The 25284-nt window shown below is 38.6% G+C and overlaps 1 protein-coding gene across 1 annotated transcript in view; it reads right to left on the reverse strand.

Moving 5' to 3' along the window:
* The window catches only part of LOC149066791 (uncharacterized), a 77795-nt gene extending 53921 nt beyond the window's left edge, over positions 1–23874 (reverse strand). Inside the window, exon 1 of the mRNA XM_089253196.1 lies at positions 23548–23874. Within this exon, the coding sequence (XP_089109322.1) occupies positions 23548–23605 (58 nt within the window). The 5' untranslated portion in view covers positions 23606–23874. The remainder of the gene's footprint in view (positions 1–23547) is intronic.
* Positions 23875–25284: the final 1410 nt, after the last annotated feature.

A 25284-nucleotide genomic window follows, 5' to 3' on the forward strand; every position in this document is an offset into this window, starting at 1 on the left:
ACTCATGTCTATGGCATGGGGAGAAACGATATGCTGAACATGCTTTCACATATCCTGGAATTTCTTAACTTGGATCTTGTCGTTTTTACAAATCAGTAAATTTTAGAAATCATCACTAGTTTTCGTTGAACCGAATTGCGTTTCCTCCGTGATGAAAAATTTATCAAAATACTGATTACAAAATATTTTTAAATACGGTCACTGAACTGAAATGTTAAGTACGGGAACATAATTTAAGAGATTTAATCAGTTTAGTCAAATAAATCAAGTAAACTTATTAACTGGTAGTAAAAATTTTAATCGAATTTTAATTGGATCGATCGAGTCGATAAACTCAATTGAAATTTTTAACTGCAATTAACAAATGATCGATTTACCGATCCCATTAATCGATTAATCAGACCTAGTTCAAAATAAAGGAAACTGTTCAGTTCATAAAATGACGGAAAAGATTTGAGATTCATTCATAAATAATTGTTATGAAATTTAAAAAAAATTAAAATTTAACGTTACTTTTTTATTCAATTACATTAATTTCATGCAATTTGATCATGAGCGTTAGGGCGTGGTAGCCCAGGTCGATAAGATACTCGCCTGAAATATCAAAGGGTGTTTAGAGGTGTCGCGAGTTCGATACCCGGTTCGTCCTCGTCAGAAAACTTTACTGACACGGGTACCACAGAACTGGCGACGTGACCACAGAACAAATTGCTACCTCACGGATTCCCACATCGAGGGGTTAGCTTACCAACCTCTCGATGAGTATAAAAACAAGCCTCTCGTTCGGGATCGGCAATAAATTGTAGGTCCCGATCTAATTAGTCCTCGTGTGCAACAAATGACCGTGGTGCGACAAAAATGATCATGCACGCTAGCTGTTTTTAATGCAGTTTTTTTTTTAAATTTGTGAAAAAAAAGTCTTGAGATATGTATATAATTTTGTACTGTCATAAAATATCATACACAATCAAATATATGCGATAAACATTTGAAATTAATGGATGTGGATATAAATGATATTTGTAATAATATTTCTGCGTAAGAAGGTTTTTCACCGTTTTAAAACGGTGACAAACGAAGCCGTCTTAAATCTTAGGCCACCCCAGAGTGAAGCTCAGGGACTCCCAGGTGCATTTGGCATCGAGATATTCTTACATTAAAATTGACGTAAATTGTGGCAGGCGTGGAATGTGTTCTTTCTTTCTTTCCTTCTCTCTTCCCCATGGGTCTATGACTCTATTATGATGACTCCTGATTGGAATGTTTGGACGTGAATATGACTTTTGCTCAACCAAAGGTCCAAAATGTCCGAAATCGCTAAATGAATTGAAATGAAATTGAATGCCAATAAGCGGCCGTTCAAGTATTACGTCAGCAGATTTTTAGCCATTTTTGACCCCCCCCCCCGTCAGAAAACTTTCTTCAGCTCTGTTCCCTACCTTAATGCGTATTGGGATCAGATACGTACTTGAGTGGGGTGCATAACACCCTTGGAGTCGATCAAAAATCTTTCTTTTTTTTATGCAAAACTATATATTTTTTAAATTTAAATTTGGGAAGAAAATGTCTTTATATGTTATTATAATCAATTTCTGTTAATTTGAATGCTATTTGATGACATTGAAATTAGCCATTTGAATTTCTTAAAAACTCAAAATTTATTTTTAAGAAATTCATTGCGAAACATCGTCAAAGCCATATATGCTAAGCCCATATCCCGCGGGCCAAATGTGGCCCTCGAAGGTATCTGATGTGGCCCGCCACCTATAAGCTAATTTTGTAAAAATAAACTAAGCGGCACATTTTTTTAAGATCACTCAAGTAAGCCCATGTCACATTCACAGATACTTAAGTGATCCGCAGCGTATTTACGGATCATTTGGATGACGCGCGGCACAGTTCCAAAGCACTTAAGCGGGAAGCGACATATTTCTAGAGCTCTTGAGCTTTCCGCCACACAGTTCTACAACACTTGAACGGGCCGGGCTCATTTCCAGATCACTTGAAAGAGCCGTGGATCACTGAAGTTACCAAATAGGGAGAATGTTAATTCAGGTGCCCACAAACTAGGGAAAGGTTTTTCTCGTTTCTGACACACCGAGTAAGATATCATTAAGATTATTTCATATTTTTATAAATGGTGGGTGATGACGTAAGTATCATTCAGCCCCCCCCCTCCCCCTTGTTAGCAAACCCGAAACACCTCCCCTATCGATGCTGTCGTAATACTTGATTGACTCCTAAGGCTTATCGGAAATCCCTCAAATTTAAATATCGTGAGATGATTGCCGTGTAACTGGAGCCCCAGCAGAGCACTTCTAGTAGCCATAATGGGGTTTAAAATTTTTGGAAACTCATAGTTATGAATATTGACCATCACTGTAATGATGAGAGGCTTCGGCTGGAAACATACGAAACAACCGATGATTACAGACACAGGAATCAGAACTTGGAGGCTCGGCCTACATGAGCCCTTCTCCCAATATACTTATATATATATGGGGGAGGGGCTGAACTACCCTTGCGTCCACACGAGGGCGCCACTAAAGGAAGAACACCAAATTGGGGGCGAAAAAATAAAATAATTACAGAAAATAAAATTTTTGAAAAAAAATTATTGTTTGTAAAATTCAAAGTATGGATCCATTTCATAGACCAGTTTGGGGAGAAAATTAATTCTTGATATACATGCATTGCTTTCACAAATTTGATAGTATTCAGGGTCCTTATACTGGCGCGGCTCAGACGTCACGAAAATACGTCTTGCACGGGTGACAATCTTGTCTCGAGCCGCCCGTCATTGGATCTATCAGATCAAATGAGATTATCTCTGCGCTAGTTTTTAAACCGTGACCAGTTTTCGTGATACAGCCTGGTACTGGAATTCGAGGCATATTCTCGTAAATCAAACCGTCAAAAATTTATGTCAATAAGACTTAATCCCCAGAGACACCCCGTTTCGCACAACAAATAATTATATCTTTTATTTGTGTAGTGTATTCATTGAGATACAACGATATTCAAAGTGACAGGTTTTCATGCCGCGACACTCAGCTTTTCGAGCTTCCAGCCAGTGATAGCCGACTTTAAAGACATATTGGCATAAAAAAAAAAGACGCCGGCTTCAACTGTCTTGGGGAAGCTCACAAGACACATCAAGCATTCGGAACGTTTGTGTGTGCTCGACGTTGATGACAATCACAATTCCCGAGCCATACACTCACCAAAGATAACTCTATAGCGACTTCAGAGACAGACCTTGATAGAGAGGCTTTTGTTTTGGTTCTTGCAAGTATGTGAACTAAAACATTAACAAAAAAGACAGAGACCTTTTTTTATTCCCTGTCGAGGTAGGCAGGCATTTAACAAAAAAAAAAAGAGGCATAGATGCCCAAGAAACGTAGATAATACGCGCAATCACCAGACAGCAACAACGACACAAAGAGGAGAAGAGAACGTTTATGTTATCCGATACAACGATGTGGCGGCGTCTTTTTCTTCTTATTTTTAAAACGTCTTCTTAATAGACAAGAGTGAAGATTATTGCCGTCTATTTATTTATTTATTTATTTATCTGGGTTCTAATTACATGCGAGTTTGTTTGGGTTAACGGAAACCATCAACTCCTTTCTTTTCAATAGAGTTCGTTGAGCTCAGGAAGAGATGTATATAGATGGTCCTCTTTGGCTTCTATCATGGGAAAGTGCTGTCGAAACCGTTCTCTTAAAAATACTCTGGGGCTCAGTTTTAGATCTTAATCTACAGATTCACAGACCGAAAGAAATGTGCATGTTAATAAATAAATCATGCGCTAAAATTGACGAACAAATTAAGAACAAAACCTCGAAAAGCTTCGTAATCATATCATTCGGCCATGAGCACTAACATCTTCATGCCATATTTGTAGGCTGTACAAGGAGGCCTCTTCAAACATTCAATCAAAAGTACGATTCTCTTCATTTTCTCCAGCATTTTCCAGCAATAGCCGAATACTAATAAAATGCACCTGCACTGAAAGATTTCATTCAGGTTGAAAAACGGCAGCATAAATCTCACATATTTATCTCTAGGACAAATCCCCTAAAAATTGCATTCACTGTCGGAAAAGAATTCCAGTTACGATGCATATCGGGACACTAAAAATACCCTGTGCGTACCTACTCGACGGCTGTTTCAAAGAAATCAAAGAGAAATACCCACAAACACTTCTTTGACGAAAGGCATTGTCAAGTATTTCACGGTACTATGATTTCATACCACCCGTCGATTTTCACGGCAACTCTCCTGTAATACATTTTTCTTTTCTTTTCCCACATCGGTGTTGGCACAATTGTACAATTATTATAATAGCACTCTCTTTGAAATCGAATTCCGCAAAGCGGAGGCGGCTCACGCTATATTCATACACACACACATACGGTTTCCTGAACTATTATTTTGCAGAGATTCAAAAGAAAAGTGGGTGGGGGGAGGGGAATGTGAATTACACGTAGATAAAGGAACGGGGGACGAGAGTCTATGGTCCCAATCCATCATCTTTCTGCAATCTTTTGCGTAGATGCCAACGACGACGGCGATGACACGCATTCATTATTATTATAGCCTAACTACCGCGGCTCAAAACGAAGGCCAGTGGAAAGTGAAGGTTTCCTGTCGATTCGGTGTTGATAGCTTCTGATTTTATTTTTCGTTACGTGTAACGCAAAACATTCTTTACTCTATCTGGCAATTCTCAGAAACGGCTTCCCGCTCGGAACAGAAAAAAAAAAAAAAAAAACCGCAAGAAATTAGATTCCGATCGAGCGTAAAATCACTGACATTATTTTCAGTCGATACGTTTCACACTTAACCAGAGCCGTTAACACTTGTCTGGAGATCTTTACCATCGTGACAAAAATCACGTCTAGGAACTGATTATTATCATCATTTTCACTATATGTACCAAGCGCGGAACCTGGCCGATGTGACGGGAGGGGCGAATTGTTTAAGTTCGTTTGATCGTCCGTATTTTACGGGGCAGACAAAATTTCCTATATTATTCGGCTCATGGAAAAGATCATTCGTTTCGTTCGTATCGCCCCTCCTCCCACCCCCCCACCCCCGATACTCGCCGGAGCAAAGGAAGGCATCTTTAGCTGCGAATGGAGTGGAGGTAGACGACTTCAGATTTAAATGGAGCGAAGGCAAACATCTTCAACTACGAATAGAATGGAAGCAGATACCTTCAACTACGAATAGAATGGAAGCAGATACCTTCAACTACGAATAGAATGGAAGCAGATACCTTCAACTACGAATAGAATGGAAGCAGATACCTTCAACTACGAATAGAATGGAAGCAGATACCTTCAACTGTGAATGGAAGCAGATACCTTCAACTGTGAATGGAAGCAGATACCTTCAACTGTGAATGGAAGCAGATACCTTCAACTGTGAATGGAAGCAGATACCTTCAACTGTGAATGGAACCAGCAAAAGAACATCTTCAGCTGCGAATGGGAATGGAGTGCATGCAAACATATTCAGCTACGAATGCGAATGGAGTAGAGGCAGATAATATCAGATTCGATTGAAGCAAAGACAAACATCTTCAGCTGCAAATGGAGTGAAAGGAAACATCTTCAGTTACGAATGCGAATGGAATAGAGTAGTAACAGATTCGATTGGAACGAAGCCAAACATCTTCAGCTGCGATTGAATTGGAGTGGAGGCAGACAACATCAGCTGCGAATGGAGCGAAAGTAGACAATATAAGATTCGATTGGAGGGAAGGCAAACATTTTTAGCTCTGAACTGATCGCAGGCAGGTGGATCCAGATCGATGAGTCGGAGAAGCGACTATTATGTAAGTGCATCGGCTCATCCCGTATTTTACAGGTCAGACAATGTTTTCCCATATTATTCGGCTCATGGGAGGGACGATCGCCCCCTCCCCGGATCCGCACTTGATATGTACACGATGGTTTTGAACTTATGGCAGAAATTTCAAAGGTGTGAAATACAGTAGAAGCCCGTTATAATAAAAGCTGACAACCACGATGAAAATAATCCTTATAACGGACTTCTCGTTATATGTGAACTTCATTTTTTTTTTTTGCTCCGCCATGTTATAAATTACAGAAAATTCCTTCTTTATCTGGATTACAATCGTCTTTCAGATCGTTTTGATCCAATATTCGTGAATGAACAGGACTCTCCAGTCGTGAAATTGATTATCTAAGACATTTTTTCGTAGAGTGTTCGTGTCCTATAAACGTTCCAGCTGTCTAATAAAACATTTAATTTCAGTGAAACCTCACTACAACGATACTCGATATAACGATAAACCGCTGTGTTGCGCACTAAAGTGTTGTTGTCAGTGAAACTACTTTACGGGGGTGAAACGCGAGACTGACTGAATTTTATTCATCAACTAATAAATTAGAATTGTTTTACCGTAAATAAATACTTAATATGCATTTGATGAGGGGGGAGGTGGGTACTAGCAACTCCAATTCAAGAAAGATGCCAACGATACCATAAATGTTATGAATAAAAGGAATTTTGTGAAAAAGAGTTTTAAAAGAATTTAGTGAATAAGGAACATGAAGTATTTACATTTGGACGACTATTGTGGATAGAGAGAACCATGATGAATTTTTGTGAACAAAAAATTTTGGAGAATGTTATGAATAGAGCTCGGATTATATGCAAATGCATATGTGCATATGCATTTGCATATTTTGGCTTTTTCTAGCATCAATGCATATAAATGCATAAAAACAAAGACTTTTCAGTATAAGGGCATATTTTTGACGGTTTGCTCAAGTGTCCACTCAATTTCCTTCATAATTTTTCAAATAAATATTGTTCATAATATTTTTTCACAACATCAGTTTTTCTCCGGCAGGTGAAATTTTGTGAATTGATACATATTTATAAAGTACTAGCTATAATACCCGGCGTTGCCCGGGTTTTTTTCAATGAGGCTTTTTTGGATCACATGATACCTCCCTCTTTCTTTGAGGGAATTGCAAACCGTATCCAAGTTCACCAATATGGCGACTTCCTACGCGACTCATGAAAAAAACAAATCTAGATTTAAAGAAACGTAAAAAAAAATATATATTTTTTTTTTCTTTTTTTAAAGGGTGCTAGGTATTTCGATTCTCCCCTTTGAACTTCAAGTTATCTATCTCTGCCTGTTTCTGCTTCAAAAAATGCTTAATGAAAGCTGTGGAATTTCTTCGATGCACTTTATGGGCCCATAATTAATTTTAAAACAACCTAAACTATATGAATTTATGCAGTTGAATATCAAAAGACAATTCGCGGAGACATTAATTTTCCTGCTTGAGAAGATATAAATAAAAAGTTGAAATCAATGTTATTGCATGAATATCCAGCTCGAAAGTAGGTCCGGGGCTAATTACTTCATATTTAATCGTATATCTATCTCTAAGCGAACTCAATATTTCAAAAAATCGAGTATTTAATACAATTTTTAAAATTATTAATGTGACAGAAAAAACCCCCCCACCAAATTTCCGCATTTCTACATTAAAATCGGCATTTTAACACTGATTTCTATGGGGGGATCATCCTTTGCCTTACCCTCAAAGTGATGCTGATGATGGTGTCTATTCAAAAAGCTCTCATAACTGGGAGGATTGAATAAAGTGGCAAACCATTATAAAAGCATAAATATTATACATACACTGACAGCGTTGAAGAAATGACAAACCATTGTAAAGGCATGAAACACGTCTTAAACGCATTGCTAGGGAACCACGGTAACCAAAGTAAACGTTCGGAAAGTGATTGTTGAGGCCGAGAAGCATTGTTGCCCGACAGTTTTCTGCCCATTTGGGGCACTTGCCCTGCTCTGACAAAGTTTTAAAGTAGCCTATCGTTCAAGTCGGGTCCCATTTGGTATATATGCAAAATTTGGCGACGATCGATCTAAAATTGTAGATTTGTATAGAGAACACACACACACACACACACACACACACAGACAGATAGAAAATCAATTTTATATATATAGATTTTACGAATATCAACCGTTTTATTGTAAGGCTATTTCTAGAGATATGTCAAAGTGTTTAATTTTCATAAGAAATTGTGTCAAAATTATTTTGTTGCTGGTATTTTCGTTATTTAGCAACTACAAAAAACTGAAAATTAAAAAATGCCTGAATAAAAAATATGTAGAACTTGTTTGCATATGCGGTATATATGAGATTTTTTTTTTTGTAAATGAAATACATATGCACTTGGAAATAGATGCATTTTAAAAACATATCTGGTTTTTTTTTGTTTTTTGCCTGGTGATTTTTTTAATGCATATTTTCTCATTTCTTATACATATTTCGGAATTTTTGATTTTTCAAGATTTCTAATGCATATTCTGGGGTGTTTAGTACATATTTTGGCCTTTTCAGTGCATATTTTGGGATTTTAAGTGCACATTTTGGGATTTTAAGTGCACATTTTAGTATTTTACGTGCTTATTTTTGCATTTTTAGAGCATTTTTGCATATTTTTAGAGCATTTTAGCATATTTTTAGAGCATTTTTGCGTATTTTTAGAGCACTTTTACATATTTTTAGAGCATTTTGCGTATTTTTAGAGCACTTTTACATATTTTTAGAGCACTTTTACATATTTTTAGAGCACTTTTACATATTTTTAGAGCATTTTTGCATATTTTTTGAGAATATTTTACCACTTTTTTAGTGCATATAATCCGGGCTGTAGTTATGAATAAAAGGAATTTCAAAGGATTTCGTGAATAAGGAATTCTAAGGACTTTCACGGAATGCCGTGAAGAAGAAAATTTATAGAATATTTTGAGACAGAAATTCTTGAGGAAGTGCATGAATGAATGTTACGCTTAACGTTTATTGCTGAACTTTACCAAACCTTGAATAAGTATTTTGTGAACTGAACGAGTAATTTTGCAAAATTTTTTGAAAAAAAAATTAAGTTTTAAGGAATTTTTTTAGACAAGTAATTTTAAAAGAATATAATGAATAAAGAATTTTCAGAATAAGAAAATTCCAGAACAAGAGATATCCAGAATATGAGGAATTTCCATAATAAAGGACATCCAGAATCTAAGGAATTTCCAGAATATGGAATTTTTCAAGGAATATTATGAATAAAACACTTCAAGGAAAATATGTGAATAGAAAGATATTTTTCAAGCTATGTTGTGAAGAACGAATTCGTTATTGCTTACTGTAGTTCTTTGTGGTTGATTTCACCTAATTGCATTTTAGTTCAATTAGCCTGAATTGGCTACTAAAGACTACACACATTACTCACGCCCATGCACACGAAAAATGTTTGTTTTAGTGTGGTCTATTACTACACTTTGAAGTTTGTGTCGTGAATTCGCAATCATTCTTTATAACTGAAACAAGTACAGATCGGATTCGAGTATCAGATTCAAAAGAACGAAAACTTTCAAATTCTTACGGCGATACAGCTCTCCAATTCTGATGCTAAATGCGAAAACGTCATTCTGAAGGGAGTCATAGTATCAATGACATATCTGGAAAAAAAAAGCCGCCTGGAGGCACACTTCATCAAGATCTTTGAGCAAATAAGGCACATACAATTTCTCAGGTGTTTATGGTTGCATTGACATGAAAAGAGAGACACTTGGTTTACCAAAGAAGAAGCAGAAAGAGAAAGTTAAGGAAGAAAGAAGGAGATATAGGTGGGGTTGACATCTGAAAGACCCTCCTGTTTACCGAAGAAAGTTCACGTGAAAAGGTCAGTTTTTCAAAGAGGGAGCAACACCCATTCCTTTTAAAAAAAAAAAACCGCTGATATATAAACTCACGTATACACAAGCACATTCACATTCCTTGCCCCGCCCGTTTAGAACTAACATAATAAGAATTCCGATGTTTTGGTTTTTCCATCGCCAAGAGAGGCGTGAGTGCTCGTAAGTGCTCACTACTACGCTGAGTAACGAAGTTCCCATACACACCGACATGATAACCCATACGAATTTTCTTACTACATAAAATGAATGGATTTTTCGGGCATTGTTGCCAACAGTTAAAAGATTTTCCCACCGGTTATTCATCACCAAAAATCAACTAGAAACCGGGTTTAAATAACCAGAAATAATTTTAGTCGCTACCGTTATTATCAACAAATTTATTTATTTATATATATAGAAATTCGGTGTTATGTTAGGCTGGGGCGCACACGGGTTAGGTTAAGAAAAAACAATACAGATTTAGGCAAGATTAGTCACTGTTGTTCATGTTGATTTGTATGGCACCACACAAATCAATGTGAACAAAAATTACCAAGGCTGGGTGAACACCAGTTAGACAAGACAAGACAGCTTTTCACAAGCTTAGTCATTATTGTTAACGTTGATTTGTACGGAGCAACTCACGCCGGCTGCATTATAAAAATCAACGTGAACAAAAATGACTTAGCTTGTCTAAGGATGATAGCACACCGGCTAGACACGATAAGACAAGACAGCTTTAGACAATTTTATAATCACCACTGTTCATTCGAGCAGAGAGATCTCCCCGTTAAAAAAAACTCCCCATAGAGAGCAACAGCCCTACAACGGTACAAATCTTCAGTCATTGCATCTAACGCATATTCTGAAAAATTTATGGCAGATGGCAGCACTACACATAACAACCATTACACAGTAACAAATTTCACCTTAGGTTCGCAACACACGTACATGCCTATTCCCTTCGCACCAGTTCGTTAGAAATTCCGCAGGGGAATGTGGACTAGATGCATGTTTAGTAGTAGTCACTATTGTTCATGTTGACTTGTATGACACAACTCACACCGGTTAGTCATGCATATTGGAACGTTTTACCATACAAATCAACGTGAATAAAAATGACTAAGCTTTTCTAAAGCTGTTTTGTCTTGTCGCGTCTAACCGGTGTGCGCCCCACCTTAGCGTTGCCTCAAGTGTTACAATTTTTTTTTTCTTTCAGGATCGATGCAGAAAGTTAAATAAGCAAAAGTAGAACAGCAGCACCTATTACTCATTACACAGAAACAAACTTCACGGAAGGTTCACTATACATACACCCACATTCCAACATGTACCAATTCGTTAGAGGTTCCGCAGAGGAATATGGACGAGGTGCATGTCTGGTTTAGTAGTAGTAGTAGTAGCAGCACCTAATTACTAATGCGAAGGTTAGCATGAATCCAAAAAAGCAACATTCACCGTGCCTGATTCTGCTTGAAGATTTTGTATTAAAAAAGATTTAACTGAAAATTTTGACAATCTCTGCGTACGACTAAATTAGAAAAGACCTTGGTATTACAGGCTATACATTTAAAGGATATCGGATCCTGACACTCCTCTAACTTGAAATTTTATTTAATTTTTAATTCATGGTTAGATGAAAATTTATCGGAGTAGTTTTTAATGGAATTTATATCATAGGCATAGGACTATGATATATATTCAATAAAAGGAGAACATTATTGAAGGAACAAAACTATAGACAGCTACCTAATGATTCTCTGTAATCACCAGAGATTTCCAATGATTCTGGAATCCCCTATAATGATTCTGGAAACATCTCTAATGTTCCTGGAATCACTTCAAATGATTTTGGAAACATCTCTAATGTTCCTGGAATCACTTCAAATGATTTTGGAATCACTTCAAATGATTCTGGAATCACTTCAAATGATTCTGGAATCATTTCCAATGATGCTTTGATCACTCTTAATGACTCTGGAATTACTCTTAATGACTCTGAAATCACTCTTAATGACTCTGAAATCACTCTTAATGATTCGGGAATCACTTCCAATTATTCTGGAATCACTCTTAATGATTATGGGATCACTCTTAATGATTATGGGATCACTCTTAATGATTGATTATGGGATCACTCTTAATGATTGATTATGGGATCACTCTTAATGATTGATTATGGGATCACTCTTAATGATTGATTATGGGATCACTCTTAATGATTGATTATGGGATCACTCTTAATGATTGATTATGGGATCACACTTAATGATTCTGGGATCACTCTTAATGATTGATTAAGGGATCACTCTTAATGATTGATTATGGGATCACTCTTAATGATTGATTATGGGATCACTCTTAATGATTGATTATGGGATCACTCTTAATGATTCTGGGATCACTCTTAATGATTGATTAAGGGATCACTCTTAATGATTCTGGGATCACTTCCAATGATTCTGAGATCACTTCCAATAATTCTGGGATCACTCTAAATGATTCTGGGATCACTCTTAATGATTCTGAAATCACTTCCAATGACTCTGGAATCACTCTTAATGATTCAGGAATCACTCTTAGTCGTTTGGGGATCATTCAAATGATTCTGGGATCACTCTTAATGGTTCCGGAATCACTTCCAATGATTCTGGGATCACTCTTAATGATTCTGGGATCGCTCTTAATGATTCTGGAATCACTTCCAATGATTCTGGGATCACTCTTCTTAATGATTCCGGACACCCCCCCCCCCACATAATGACTGGAATAACTTGTGCTCATCACTTACAATAATAATTAAATTTAGCAGCTGGATAGGTATTTTTTCCAACTAAATGGCCGAAAAAAAAGGCCGGATCTATTTGTAAAATAACTAAGCTTGCATCACTGCGGTGCACTACCTCAGTCTATTGCCATACACAGTTAAACTCGGTTAAAACGACACCTCGGCTCTTGCGTCATTAATTGATGGGCCGTTCTGATTCCCATGGAGCAGTGTTTCGACCAGAATTTCTGAAGCGTGATCCTCCCCCTGCTATAAGAATTTTATATATTGACGACCTTCCCCCCTATTTAACAGAAGTTTTTTCAGCGTCTTTATCTTTTTCGCGAGAATTTCGTCGGTGTAGAAATCAAGGCCGTAACTAGGAATTCTGCCCACCCAAACATCATTGTGCCGCAATCACATTTTTAAAATTTGATAATTTTGTAACGGTGTTCTTCGTTCCCACCTAAAACTGCTCCCCACCAAATTTTGCCGCTAGGGACAGTTGCCCCCGCCCCAGTTCCGGCTTTGGTGGAAAACTTTTTTTACAAGAGTACAAACCCTTTTTTTAACACTATTTTTTGACAAAAACTTTATCGATGAACCATCCTTATTTTTACAAGAATTTTATCGATGATCTCCCCCGTTTTTTTTGAAAGTAATTTTGTCGGTGACCCCACTGTTTGACAAAAATTTTATCAGTGACACCAGTTTTTTTTCACCGTAAATTTATCAGCGTCCTCCCCCCCCCCTCTCGAGAATAGTTTTGATGTGATCAGAGACTACACCAAGAGATTGATCACCAGTGCTCCAGGCCAAAAAGCTCTGTCAGCCCTACTCTCTCTAGCTATGTATATAAGACCCCGAACTGCGTGGCCACCCAGAAGTGTGGGGCAGACCGAGCTCCAGCCGGGAACGCGGACCCTCACTAGCAAAGGGCTTACGTACCCGAAGGGACAGAACCCGGGCAGAGCCGTCTTAAGAGTATCATGGGCCCCCGGGCCGAGTGGTTTTTCTGAGGCCCTACCTGGTAAATTCTAGTAAATTTCAACCGAATCTCATTTTTGTGAGGCCCCTTTCTCTTGAAGCCCCCGGGCCGTGCCCGGGTGCGCCTATGCGTTAAGACGGCACTGAGCCCCGGTCCTTTCTGGTCTGACAGAATGGAATGCGGGACGATTCACCTCAATTTTTTTTTTTTTTTTGCCCAGTATAAATTCACTTCAGTAGTGTCCTGTTCTTAGAGCGAGGGTTTATATAACGCATGTCAAAGGGTTTGCTACTAATGAAACGCCTACAGGTTGTTGAAACTTTAATGTAGGGCCTCGTTAAGGAAATTGAAGTCAAGACGAAATGTTGAATGTCTTTTATTCATGTTTTACCGCTCCTATTATTTTCAGGCTCAGTACCATTGGGGAGGCCACCACTAGAAACAAAAATCTACTCTCTGACCCGGGGCAAGTAAGTATCCATTACGGCGACTCCTTCTCGTAATTTCTAACCAACAAAGACCAAGTTTGGCGTCCTTGGTGGTCCAACGCCCGGAGCGGAGCACTAGACCTCTTGCCCTCCCCAAGTTGCGACCCTGAGAACGACTGAATCTTTCTCCCCGTTGAAAGTTCTGTTCTGGGAGAAATCACTGTAAACAGCACATGCAATCTTTATAGTATACAAAAGCTGTTTTTGTATTGGTTTCTTTGAAGTCTGAAGAGGACGAGTGGGACAACCATGCCCACAAACAAGGTACCACAAGAAAAGTAAATATGTATATTTATTTATGAATAAAAATCGATGAAAGAGACAGAATATGCACAGCAAGGGTTATGAACCTTTAGGGGAGTGCGGACCACTTCATTGGCTTGGAAACGTGCTGCGGGGCACTTAAGTGATCTGTAAATGCGACGAAAATCATTCGAGTGATCCGGGAATGTGCCGCAGGCCGCTTAAATCAGTGGAGATGTACCGTGGGACTGCTTGAGTGATCTGGAACTGTGCCACAGGTAACTTTAGCGATATGAAACAGCACCGCGAGACGCTTAAGTGCTCTGAAACTGTGCCGCATGTCCCTCAAGTGATCTGCAAATATGCCACCAGTGATATAAGTGACATGGGAAATGCACTACGGGCCACTTGAGTGATGTGAGAATTGGGCCATTTAGGTGATCTGAAAACGTGCCACGGGTCGCTCAAGTGCTTTGGAACTGTGCCACATATCACACAAGTGATCTATAAATATGCCATGGGTCATTTAAGTGAACTGAGAATGTGGTATGGGTCACTTGAGTGATGTGGAAATATTTCCTAGGCCGCTTGAGTGACCCGTAAACGTGCCACGAACCACTCAAATGCTCTGGAACTGTGCCACGGATTACTCAAGCGATCTGTAAATATGCTACGGATCCCCCTTGAACGATCTATAAATGTTCCGCGGGTCACCTGAGTCATCTGTAAATACAGCATCTGTTTCGGGCTGTAAGTTGGGCCCTGAGAAAATATGGGGTTTTTTTTTTTGGGTTGGGGTCTCGTATGTAGTCGTCTCCTCTGGAACAGAGGCGACCGCAAGGAAAGGTGGCATGTAGGCTCTGCCTAGTATACAAAAAAGCAGACAATTTGTGAACCCTGAAAATTTGTGGGGCTTAGGCACGTGCCCCACCATTTGCCCATGTGTGAAACATGCCCTGTGTGATCTGGAAACGTGCTGGAGTCACTTAAGTCAGGGGGTGGGGGGGGGGCTCAACCTTCAGGAGAGTACGAGCCACTTCATAGGTTTGAAAAGGTTTCAAGGGCTGGTTAAGTGATATGTCGCGGCACTTAAGTGATTTGATAAATGTGCCGCGATTCACTTAAGTGATTTCATAAATGTGTCACTTAAGTGACGTGGAACTGCACCCCAAATCCCTTGAGTGATGTGGAACTTTACCACAGGTCACTTGGGTGAGGTGGAACTCAATCACAGGTCACTTGAGTGATATGCAGTGCTCTGGAGCTATGACGCAGTTCGCTTGAGTGCTCTGAAACTGTGTCATACTCCCCTCTGAGTATTCTGGAACTGCTTCGTGGGTCACTCAATGATCTTTAAATATGTCGTGGGTCACTAAAGTGATATGGGGTCATTCAAGTATTACGTCAGCATCGGTGGGTGGGGGGTTGAAGGTTGCTTACGTCAACACCCTACCCTTTTTGAAGATATGAAATATTCTAAGCTGCTGATGAAATTTTTCTGACAGGTTGGAGGGGGGTTAGTGTTTTGCTGACTTTTGCTGGCGGAGGGGGGGGGGGGTCAAAAATGACTGAAAATTTGCTTACGTAATGCTTGAATGGCCCCTATAGAACCCCATGGGGAATATGGAACTACAACACGCGTCGCTTAAATGCTCTGAAACTATACGAAACGATATAAAACACGAGTCTCTCTGGAACTGTGTTGTGGTTCACTCAGTGATCTGTCATATATGCCGCGGATCACTTAACCGGCGTCGAACTGCACCGAAGGTGACTCAAGTTATATATAATTGTGTCGCTTAAGTGATCTGTGGATGTGCCACCAAGTTCATTTTTACAAAATAAGGTTTGAGGTCACGGGCCACATCAGATGACTCCGAAGGCCAAATTTGGCCCGCGTACCATTGGTTGAGCATATATGTTGTACAGTGCGTTCCAAATACCACATAGTACACATCCCATGATGATTGTAGGGCTCCTTTTTTTTTTTTCGTTACTCCCTAAGAAATTCCCTTCACAACCTTCCCTTTTCTTCGCAATTCTGCCCCTGTTTTGAAATTGGAGACGTTGGGAAAAATACTTCACCGTAAGTATTAGAAGTAAGGTGTACCTAATATTAAGGGGGGGGGGGGATTGAGGGGCGCGATGGTGTTCGTAGAGGTGTATGGAAGGTGGTGGTGGGGGGGGAAAGGGGCATTTTCAAGGCAGGTTTTCCTGCCAAGGAAACCCCTCCTTCCTTTTGGTTGCTTTTAACCCCATGGAATAACCTGTCGCTAAGGAACCTTCATTCCAAGTATCATCACTAGACGTACCCTGTATATAAGCTGTTACACATGGGGTTTACGTTTTTTTTTCTTGTGTGTGTGTGACCAAAACGGAAGGTAATTCGAACTGATTCTTTTGGTCGCTCCCCCCCCCCCCTTTCTGAAGGGGGAAAAATCGCACCGGATGTTAAGACCCTCCAGTGGCTCTTTTTTTATATATAAGGCGGTCTTTGAGGGTCCCCTGGGGGGAGGGGGGGGGGCTCTGTTATGTATGTATTTTTTTTTCCTACTTTTTTGAGTTATTTCTTTACCTTGCACTTGCTACTGGAATTTATCAGCGAGGGGGGAAAGGACGAGGGGGGAGGAGGAAAAATCATGTCATAATAGCCAACATGATTTCATTTTTTACGTATATTCTAACTCATGTAATGTGTGCTTTCTCAGATGAAATTAAAGTGTATGGGAATTTAATAATACTTGTCCTTGACGTAGGTCTTTGCTCTTGAAAAATGTCTCGTTTTCATTTACGGGACTCACCAATGTGCCAATTTCGTCTCTCTTTTTTTTCCCCGGTAGTCGCGAAGGGCAATGGTGTAAAAAAAATAGTCTTCAAGATGTCTGCCAAAGTTATTTTTGGTTTTTGAAGATTGCTCAAAAGTTGCTCGGAAAAAAAAAAAAAAAATCCCATCAATTTATGGGAGGGTAACTCAGTTAAACCTCTCGATAATACACACCAATGCGACCAGACTTTTTTGTTAGTGAATAGAGGTGTCTCTTATTCGAGAGATTCTCTCTGAAACGGAGGTTTGACTGTAATCAGTGTTAATTGAGGTAAATGTAAACACAAGGGGGGGGGGGTAATTGTGTAAACCGGTCATCTTCGACTTGTTACTCGCGAGCACCGTGGCGCTACTGGAAGCACCAATGCTGGCATCCGATTTCGTGCTCGCGGACACTTGATCATTCGATTAAACACTCTGTAAAAGTTGTATTCAAGGATTACAATTATGGAAATCTCAGGGATAAATATGTGAAAGTTGCCGTAAGGTAATGGAGATCGGTATAAGTAGTGCTCGCGACTCGGGAAAGTTTGAAGACCCCTGGTGTAAACGCACATTACAGAACAAAAAAATTCGATATTTTTTACGATATGGAAGTGAATCGAGTGACACACACAAGAGTCATTTCGAAGTCAGGCTCAATCGATTTTGAGGGGGTAAGGGGTCCATTGAAGCCTCATCATATGTTAATGTCATTTTTAAGTTAATGTGGACATAAAATCTTGAAATGTTTTGCGAATGCTTATTTTCCATCACATATTTTTGCTGTTATCTCAGTTGTCAAATCCCGAAATTATGTCCGAAAGAAAGCACGGCCATCCTACGTAACCGGGGATGTCGCAAGTGTTGTTGCAGATGTGATGGACAGAAATAGCTACCGTCAATCAGAATAACATTACGGGGCACCCGGAGCTGTCCTTACAAGCCGCGGGGCCCAGATGAGAAAATAATTGCTGGGCCGGGAGAAGTCTTAACAGTTTCGAATTGTGGGGAAATCGACATCCAAAAACCCATGCATTGTTACAGGATATACAAACAGGAATGCTGGAAAATATACATAAAAAAGAAGAAATAAAAGAGGAATTTAAATGTACATTAACACAGAAATTTATGGAAATTTTGAAAAAAACGGAAGAAATATGTTTTTGAAGAAATGATTCCAAAACTAATGAAATCGGGACCTAATGAAAGGCATAATCTTAAAAGTAATGAAAATTTAGGATTGGTGAATTAAAAGTAATAAACACACCGTAAATGAAAGAATTATGTCAGCAACTTGACAATTCAGAGTGAATGAAAGAAATCATTCCAGAATTAATGAAAATTCAGAATTAATAAAAATTCAGAATTAAGGAAAAGCCTAATTCCAGAACATTAATGAAAAAAAATAATTCCATAATCAATGAAAGAAAATAATGTCAAAATCAATGAAAGAAAATAATATCAAAATTAATGAAAGATGTTATTCCAGAATCAATAAAAATTAAAAACTAATGAAGTAAATAGTTTCATAATTAATGAAGTAAATAATTCCAGAATTAATGAAGTAAATAATTCCATAATTAATGAAGTAAATAATTCCATAATTAATGAAAGAAATAATTCCAGAATCAATGAAAGAAATAATTCTAGAATCAATGAAAGAAATATTTCCACAATCAATGAAAATTCAAAACTAATGAAGTAAATAATTCCATAATTAATGAAGTAAATAATTCCATAATTAATGAAGTAAATAATTCCATAATTAATGAAGTAAATAATTCCATAATTAATGAAAGAAATAATTCCATAATTAATGAAGTAAATAATTCCATAATTAATGAAAGAAATAATTCCAGAATCAATGAAAGAAATATTTCCACAATCAATGAAAATTCAAAACAAATGAAGTAAATAATTTCATAATTAATGAAGTAAATAATTCCATAATTAATGAAGTAAATAATTCCATAATTAATGAAGTAAATAATTCCATAATTAATGAAAGAAATAATTCCAGAATCAATGAAAGAAATAATTCCAGAATCAATGAAAGAAATATTTCCACAATCAATGAAAATTCAAAACTAATGAAGTAAATAATTTCATAATTAATGAAGTAAATAATTCCATAATTAATGAAGTAAATAATTCCATAATTAATGAAGTAAATAATTCCATAATTAATGAAAGAAATAATTCCAGAATCAATGAAAGAAATAATTCCAGAATCAATGAAAGAAATATTTCCACAATCAATGAAAATTCAAAACTAATGAAGTAAATAATTCCATAATTAATGAAGTAAATAATTCCATAATTAATGAAGTAAATAATTCCATAATTAATGAAGTAAATAATTCCATAATTAATGAAAGAAATAATTCCATAATTAATGAAGTAAATAATTCCATAATTAATGAAAGAAATAATTCCAGAATCAATGAAAGAAATAATTCTAGAATCAATGAAAGAAATATTTCCACAATCAATGAAAATTCAAAACAAATGAAGTAAATAATTTCATAATTAATGAAGTAAATAATTCCATAATTAATGAAGTAAATAATTCCATAATTAATGAAAGAAATAATTCCAGAATCAATGAAAGAAATAATTCCAGAATCAATGAAAGAAATAATTCCAGAATCAATGAAAGAAATATTTCCACAATCAATGAAAATTCAAAACTAATGAAGTAAATAATTCCAGAATTAATTAAAATTGAGAGTTAATAAAAGAAATAGTTCCAGAATTGGTGAAAACTCAGAATCAGTGTCAATGTAACATTATTGAGAAGAAGAAAAAAAAGCATCCGCTACAAAACTGACTAAACTCAGATTTCATCTGATCAATTTCAAGCCGGTACCAGGCAATTTCCCAAGCGAAAACATTCAGATTTCATTAAACTCAGCGGAATAACTAAATAAATCCAGTCATTAACGTTTTCCTCCGAGCTACATCAAGACGTCATCGTGCCAAAACGGAGGGGGGGGGGGAAGGATACCGACTCGCCCAAAAACGCTTAAGGAATTCACATTGACGCAACAAACACTCCGGCTTAAGTTTTACGACCTTAAATCGATATTCGTATCAGCCATAAATACACCAGATTGCGTCACGTCGTGGAAGAGAAAAAAAGGCGAAGGTTACAACAGGCTTATGAGGATGAATACTAAATGACAAATTAATATTTCCTTCTGGCCCAGACCCTCGGGCGCGTGTAACCGTCCGCCACCTGCTGCCGTATATTTTTCCGTCTTGCGGTCCCGCATGTCAAGACATGTCTGTACCTGTTTTCTCTATAATGTCGTGTGGCTTCCATTCTTTCACCTTCCTGAAAACAACCTCCTCTTGCACAATCGATTACAACTCGTTCGTGTTTTTTTTTTCTTCACACAACTAACTATTATGGTGTGCAATATTTAGTGGGTATAAAACCCGCCATTAAAAAAACCACACAACGAGCAAGTTTTTTTGTTTCCTTTCCGCACACGTGACTCAGAAAATACCTGAATGCGGTCGAGCATATTAAACCCCCGACTCCGGCATGTTATTGCATGATGATGCCATGCATGCACGCCATGATGACATGATCGTATCCGATAATGTATCGGGCGATTCAATGCGCGATTGATGATGACGGATAGACCCCCGTTCTACGAAAAATCGATTAATTTTAGTTTCGTTTTCTTTTTTGGGAATATTTATTCGTGTTCATTTTCAATATTAATACGTTTCTCGTGGAAAGTGTTTTTTTCTGGATACGTAGTGATAACACGCATTCCATTATAAAATTTTGAATAATCTTGCCTTTTCTTTGAGATGTGATATATAGCATTAATTGATAGAGTCTCAATAATGATGAAGGAGGGTAAATTTCAATGTACCAAAGATGGGTCTATAACCCGGGTGCGCACCTTTTTTTTTTAGTCTGGGGGCTAGATATGCGATATCTCTGCCGTTTGCGGGTCAGAACATTGTATATGTTACCGCCGGAGTCCGAAGTTGGCCGCTTCGTAAACTGGCTAGCCCAGTTGATTCAGTCAATCTCCGAAATTTGGGCTTTCGATATATATGGTATTGATCTCTATGATTCGGGGTCATCACTACGTTGGCGTATTTTTTTGTGGTAATTATGACCATTTATAACTAGCTATGACAACCCTAACGATAAGCGGAATCTGGATATCGATATCTTGGTGATCCATACATAGGGATGTATAGGGATCGACATATGGGGGAGCTCGATGAATTCCCGAATTTGGACATTGGCCGGATAAACTGGCAGGCCAGTTCGCGAAATGGCGAACTTCGGGCTTTGGCAGTAACATACAGTAAAACCCCTCTTAACGGACACGACATCAGATGCTGTCACCCCCCCCTCCTCTTTTACGGCCACATAATAATCTTCCCTGTCATAATAAAAGTGTGCATTTCAAACATCTGGTTAACGGTCTCCTCTCTTTTACGGACGAATATTTTTGTCCCAACGGTGACCGGAACTTTCACGCCCTGGATGGAATCCCTTGATGGGTAGCATTTGGCCCGTCGGCCGGAAGTTGTGCACCCCTGGTTTACGAACTAGGACGTGGTAACGATTTCTGTGGCCAGGGGCCAAACATTTTTGAGGCTTCCCCATTGAGCCCAATTTTATACTTCTTTTACGGGATAGGAAATCGGAAAGCAAAAGAGCATGCAATATAAGAAAATGCTCAGGAATTCTGGGTAATATTTACTAAAATATGAACCTACAATTGATATAACTCACACAAAAAAGGGGATTAGCATAAAAATTAATAAATGTTTCAATCGCTATATAAAATTAACCAGAAAATCAAGTGCACAAAATTGTCTGTAATCTTTCGACATAATCCCAGCGTTGAATGCCCAGGAGGAAATGTTCACCCCGTAAGCAGTGGCGTATTGGGGGAGCACTTAGCGGACTATATAGCCCTGGGCAGCAAGTTCAAAGGGTGGCGAATTCGAGGAATGATTAACTAAGAAAATTAGTAGAATGGAAAAGGGCGGCAAAATTTGTATAACCCTCAAGAAATCCGCCTCTGCCGAGACAGGTAGAGGCTAGGTCAGTGAGTCACCAAAAATGTGACCTAGGGCGTTTGCAATCATGTGAATGAGCAAACAAAATGACCTAGAGCATATGTAAACGTGTATATAATCAAAACAGTGACCCAGCCAGGAAACATGTCAATGAGAAACCGAAAGAATGACCTAGAGTGTGTGCAAGCATGTGAATGGCTAAAAGAGTGACTTAGAGAGTGTGTGAGCGTGGGAGTGACCAAAAGAGTGACTTAGATAAACGGGTGTACTTGCAGGAGGGGAGATAAGCCAAGCGACTTATAGCAAAGGGTGGCAAATTCCAGAAGGAGTGGTCAAGAAAATTACACTAGTCTACGTGTAGCTCACGGTGGCAAAACCGCCTCTGCCCGTAAGGTGCTGTCCACGATGACCTATAGAACGAGGGGCTAAAAAGGGCAAATTTTTAGTGGCGGGAGAGGGATACACTTCTGAATTAGAGAGGATACGGGGCTTTCCTCCATGGATTTTATAAGTCTCTAAAATAAAAGTTTGATAAAAGTTCTTTTACAAAACTGGAAAAAATGCAATTAATAGCCGCATCAATTACTTTCGAGCTAATGTAATCAATGGACTTATTGGTTATTCTTTTCAAGTTTTGTGAATGATCTTTTATCAAACATTTATAGAGTGTAATCCCGGCTACGGATGGAAAACGAAATATAATATATCTTTTTTATATCGAAATAAATATATAAAAAATAGCCTATCAAGACATTTTCTTTAATTAATTTTAACTTCTTTTTTTTTCTAAGTACTTCTTAGTTTTGGATTGCCTTTCAACAAGAGGTCCTCAGAAAGATTTTACGGGGGATGGAGGGGACTCGTGAGCTTGAATGAGATAATTAATAGTTAACCATATGAGATGAACCATTTGCTGAAACGGTTTTTATAATACTTTTTCTTTAATGCAGTGGTATTCTGTAAAGCCGTCCTTGAACTTATTAGTACAAGGGGTCCTGGAACGTAAAGGGTTAAGAACCCTGCCATGGGAAAAGGTTGTTTTATGCTGGTCTCTTCGTACGTCTCTGAGTGGAGTAGTTTCTGGGAATGTCAATTTAGATCCCAGGGTACCATCAGGTACCTCGACACCCCATTCGAGAAACACGAATCTAAGCGAAATCGGAATGAAAAGAAAAACCGATTGCAATACAGAACTGTTTCACGTTTCCATAAATCTTATTAATTAAGAAAAATTTATATAAATGGAATTATGTGGTGAAGAATCTAAAAAAAAGGGCTAGATACAGACATTAATTTAATATCGAGAATTATTCAAAATAAATTCACAAAAAAACGAAAACTGTGATGTAATCACGGAAATTCTGACGTAATCGCAAAACAATACAGTTGAAAAATTATTATAGAAATTAATGGAAAAACTATATAAATAATTCTTACCGTTAATGACGACGAACACATTCACCACCAAAGTCACTGGATTGATAATCCACGCCATAATTTTATGTAAATTAAACTACTCGATTTCACACAAGAAATTATTCCAAATTAGAATCGATATTCCTCCCAATATCCAATCAACATCTATGATAATTGATCTCGTTCCGGTATGTATAGTATATAGTTCCTAAATGTATTGCGTTCATATTTTTTCTCCTCTTACACAACAATTCGATGCATATTGTGTGTGCATATGAAATTGAATGGAGTTGTTCCTTGTTGTTGTGTGTGTGTGTGTGTTGTTCGGAAGAAGGTCGTTTTACTTGTGATGCTGGAAGCCGGTTGTTGAACATGTGCATCTCCAAAAAGAGCGCTCTTTAAAGAAGAAAAAAGTAGGGCGGGTTTTGTCTTCTTCAAGGAAAAACTCCCGAGAGAAAAAAAAGCAGAAGAGAAAAAGAAAAAATTGCGGTCCCGGCCGGCAAGATCAGAAACATTTGCCCCCTCCCTTTCCCTTCCTTCCCTACCTCTTGCCTGCTACTTGAGCAACTTTTCAGCCATTCACGACTCGGCAGGCAGAAGCGGTTGCCATAACAACGTTTCGGCGCCACGCCTTCATCGTAAACAAAAACGTCTTTGAAGCCGGCACTACACTGTTGTGTGAAAGTTTTGTAAAAGATCTTTGTGGATGTTTTCAAGCAGGAGCCAGTGCCGTATTAAGGCATGGGCCCACCCGGGCACGGCTCGGGGGCCTCAAGAGAAAAGTGGGAGTCACAAAAAATGGGATCTGGTTGAGATTTTTGAAAATTTGCCTGGTAGGGTCTCAGAAAAATCATTTCGCCCATGATGTCCTTAAGACGGACGGCCCTGGCAGGAGCGTTCACCCCCCCCCCCCCCAAGCGAAATACGAATATATGATAATGATAATCAATATATGATATGAATAAAAATGTCTGGACGGAGAAAAAAACAGAGAAAACTGACTTTCTACAGGGAAAAAAATGCGGGATGTATGGTCACCCGGTCCACAACAATTTGAAAAATCACCCCTCCCAACAGCGAGCTGTAGATCTTCCCCTGCATTCAAGTACCACGTCAGCAGATTTCTAGTCTTTTTTGACGCCCCCCCCCTCCCTCTCTCCCTCCCTCCCCAGTTCCGAAACTATGAAGGGACATGGCCCCTACGAGGATGGGGGTGACAAGGCTTCAGCATTGGGCCCGGGACAATTGCCATCATTTTTTTGTGTTTTTCATGAATAATTCTGAATAACATGGGCCATCTGTATTGAATTATACAAATTCATTATAGAAGGACCCATGAGAAGTCTCACTTGGGAGGAGGGGGGTCCCTGTTTCAGGATGCCCCCCACGTCCGGTTATTTTTCGTTGCCCTGGGTAGGAGTTTTAGGTGGGGACAAAGAGGACCATTGTAAAATTGTCGAATTTCGAAGTTGTGGGGGTGGCAAAATAATGATTGTCCTGGGCGACGAAAATCCTTGTTACGTCCCCGCCCCCCGTCAGCAAAGCTCTGACTCCCCCCACCCCCAATTTTCCCCTCGGTCATCAAAATTTCGTCAGCTATGCACTCTACCCTTTTACGCATATCGGGATCAGAGACCTAAGCGCTCCTAAGGGGAGCCTCGTGTCACTGTGCCGCTCTGCCCCATTTCCACCCCCCCCCCCCCAGATAGTCAAAATCTATTTTCGATACAAAAATATCGGAAGAAAACACCGTTATTA

Source organism: Pholcus phalangioides, unplaced genomic scaffold (genome assembly GCF_987345545.1).
Source record: "Pholcus phalangioides strain wild (caught in Gottingen) unplaced genomic scaffold, Ppha-v1.0 ptg000032l_1, whole genome shotgun sequence".
NCBI lineage: Eukaryota > Metazoa > Arthropoda > Arachnida > Araneae > Pholcidae > Pholcus > Pholcus phalangioides.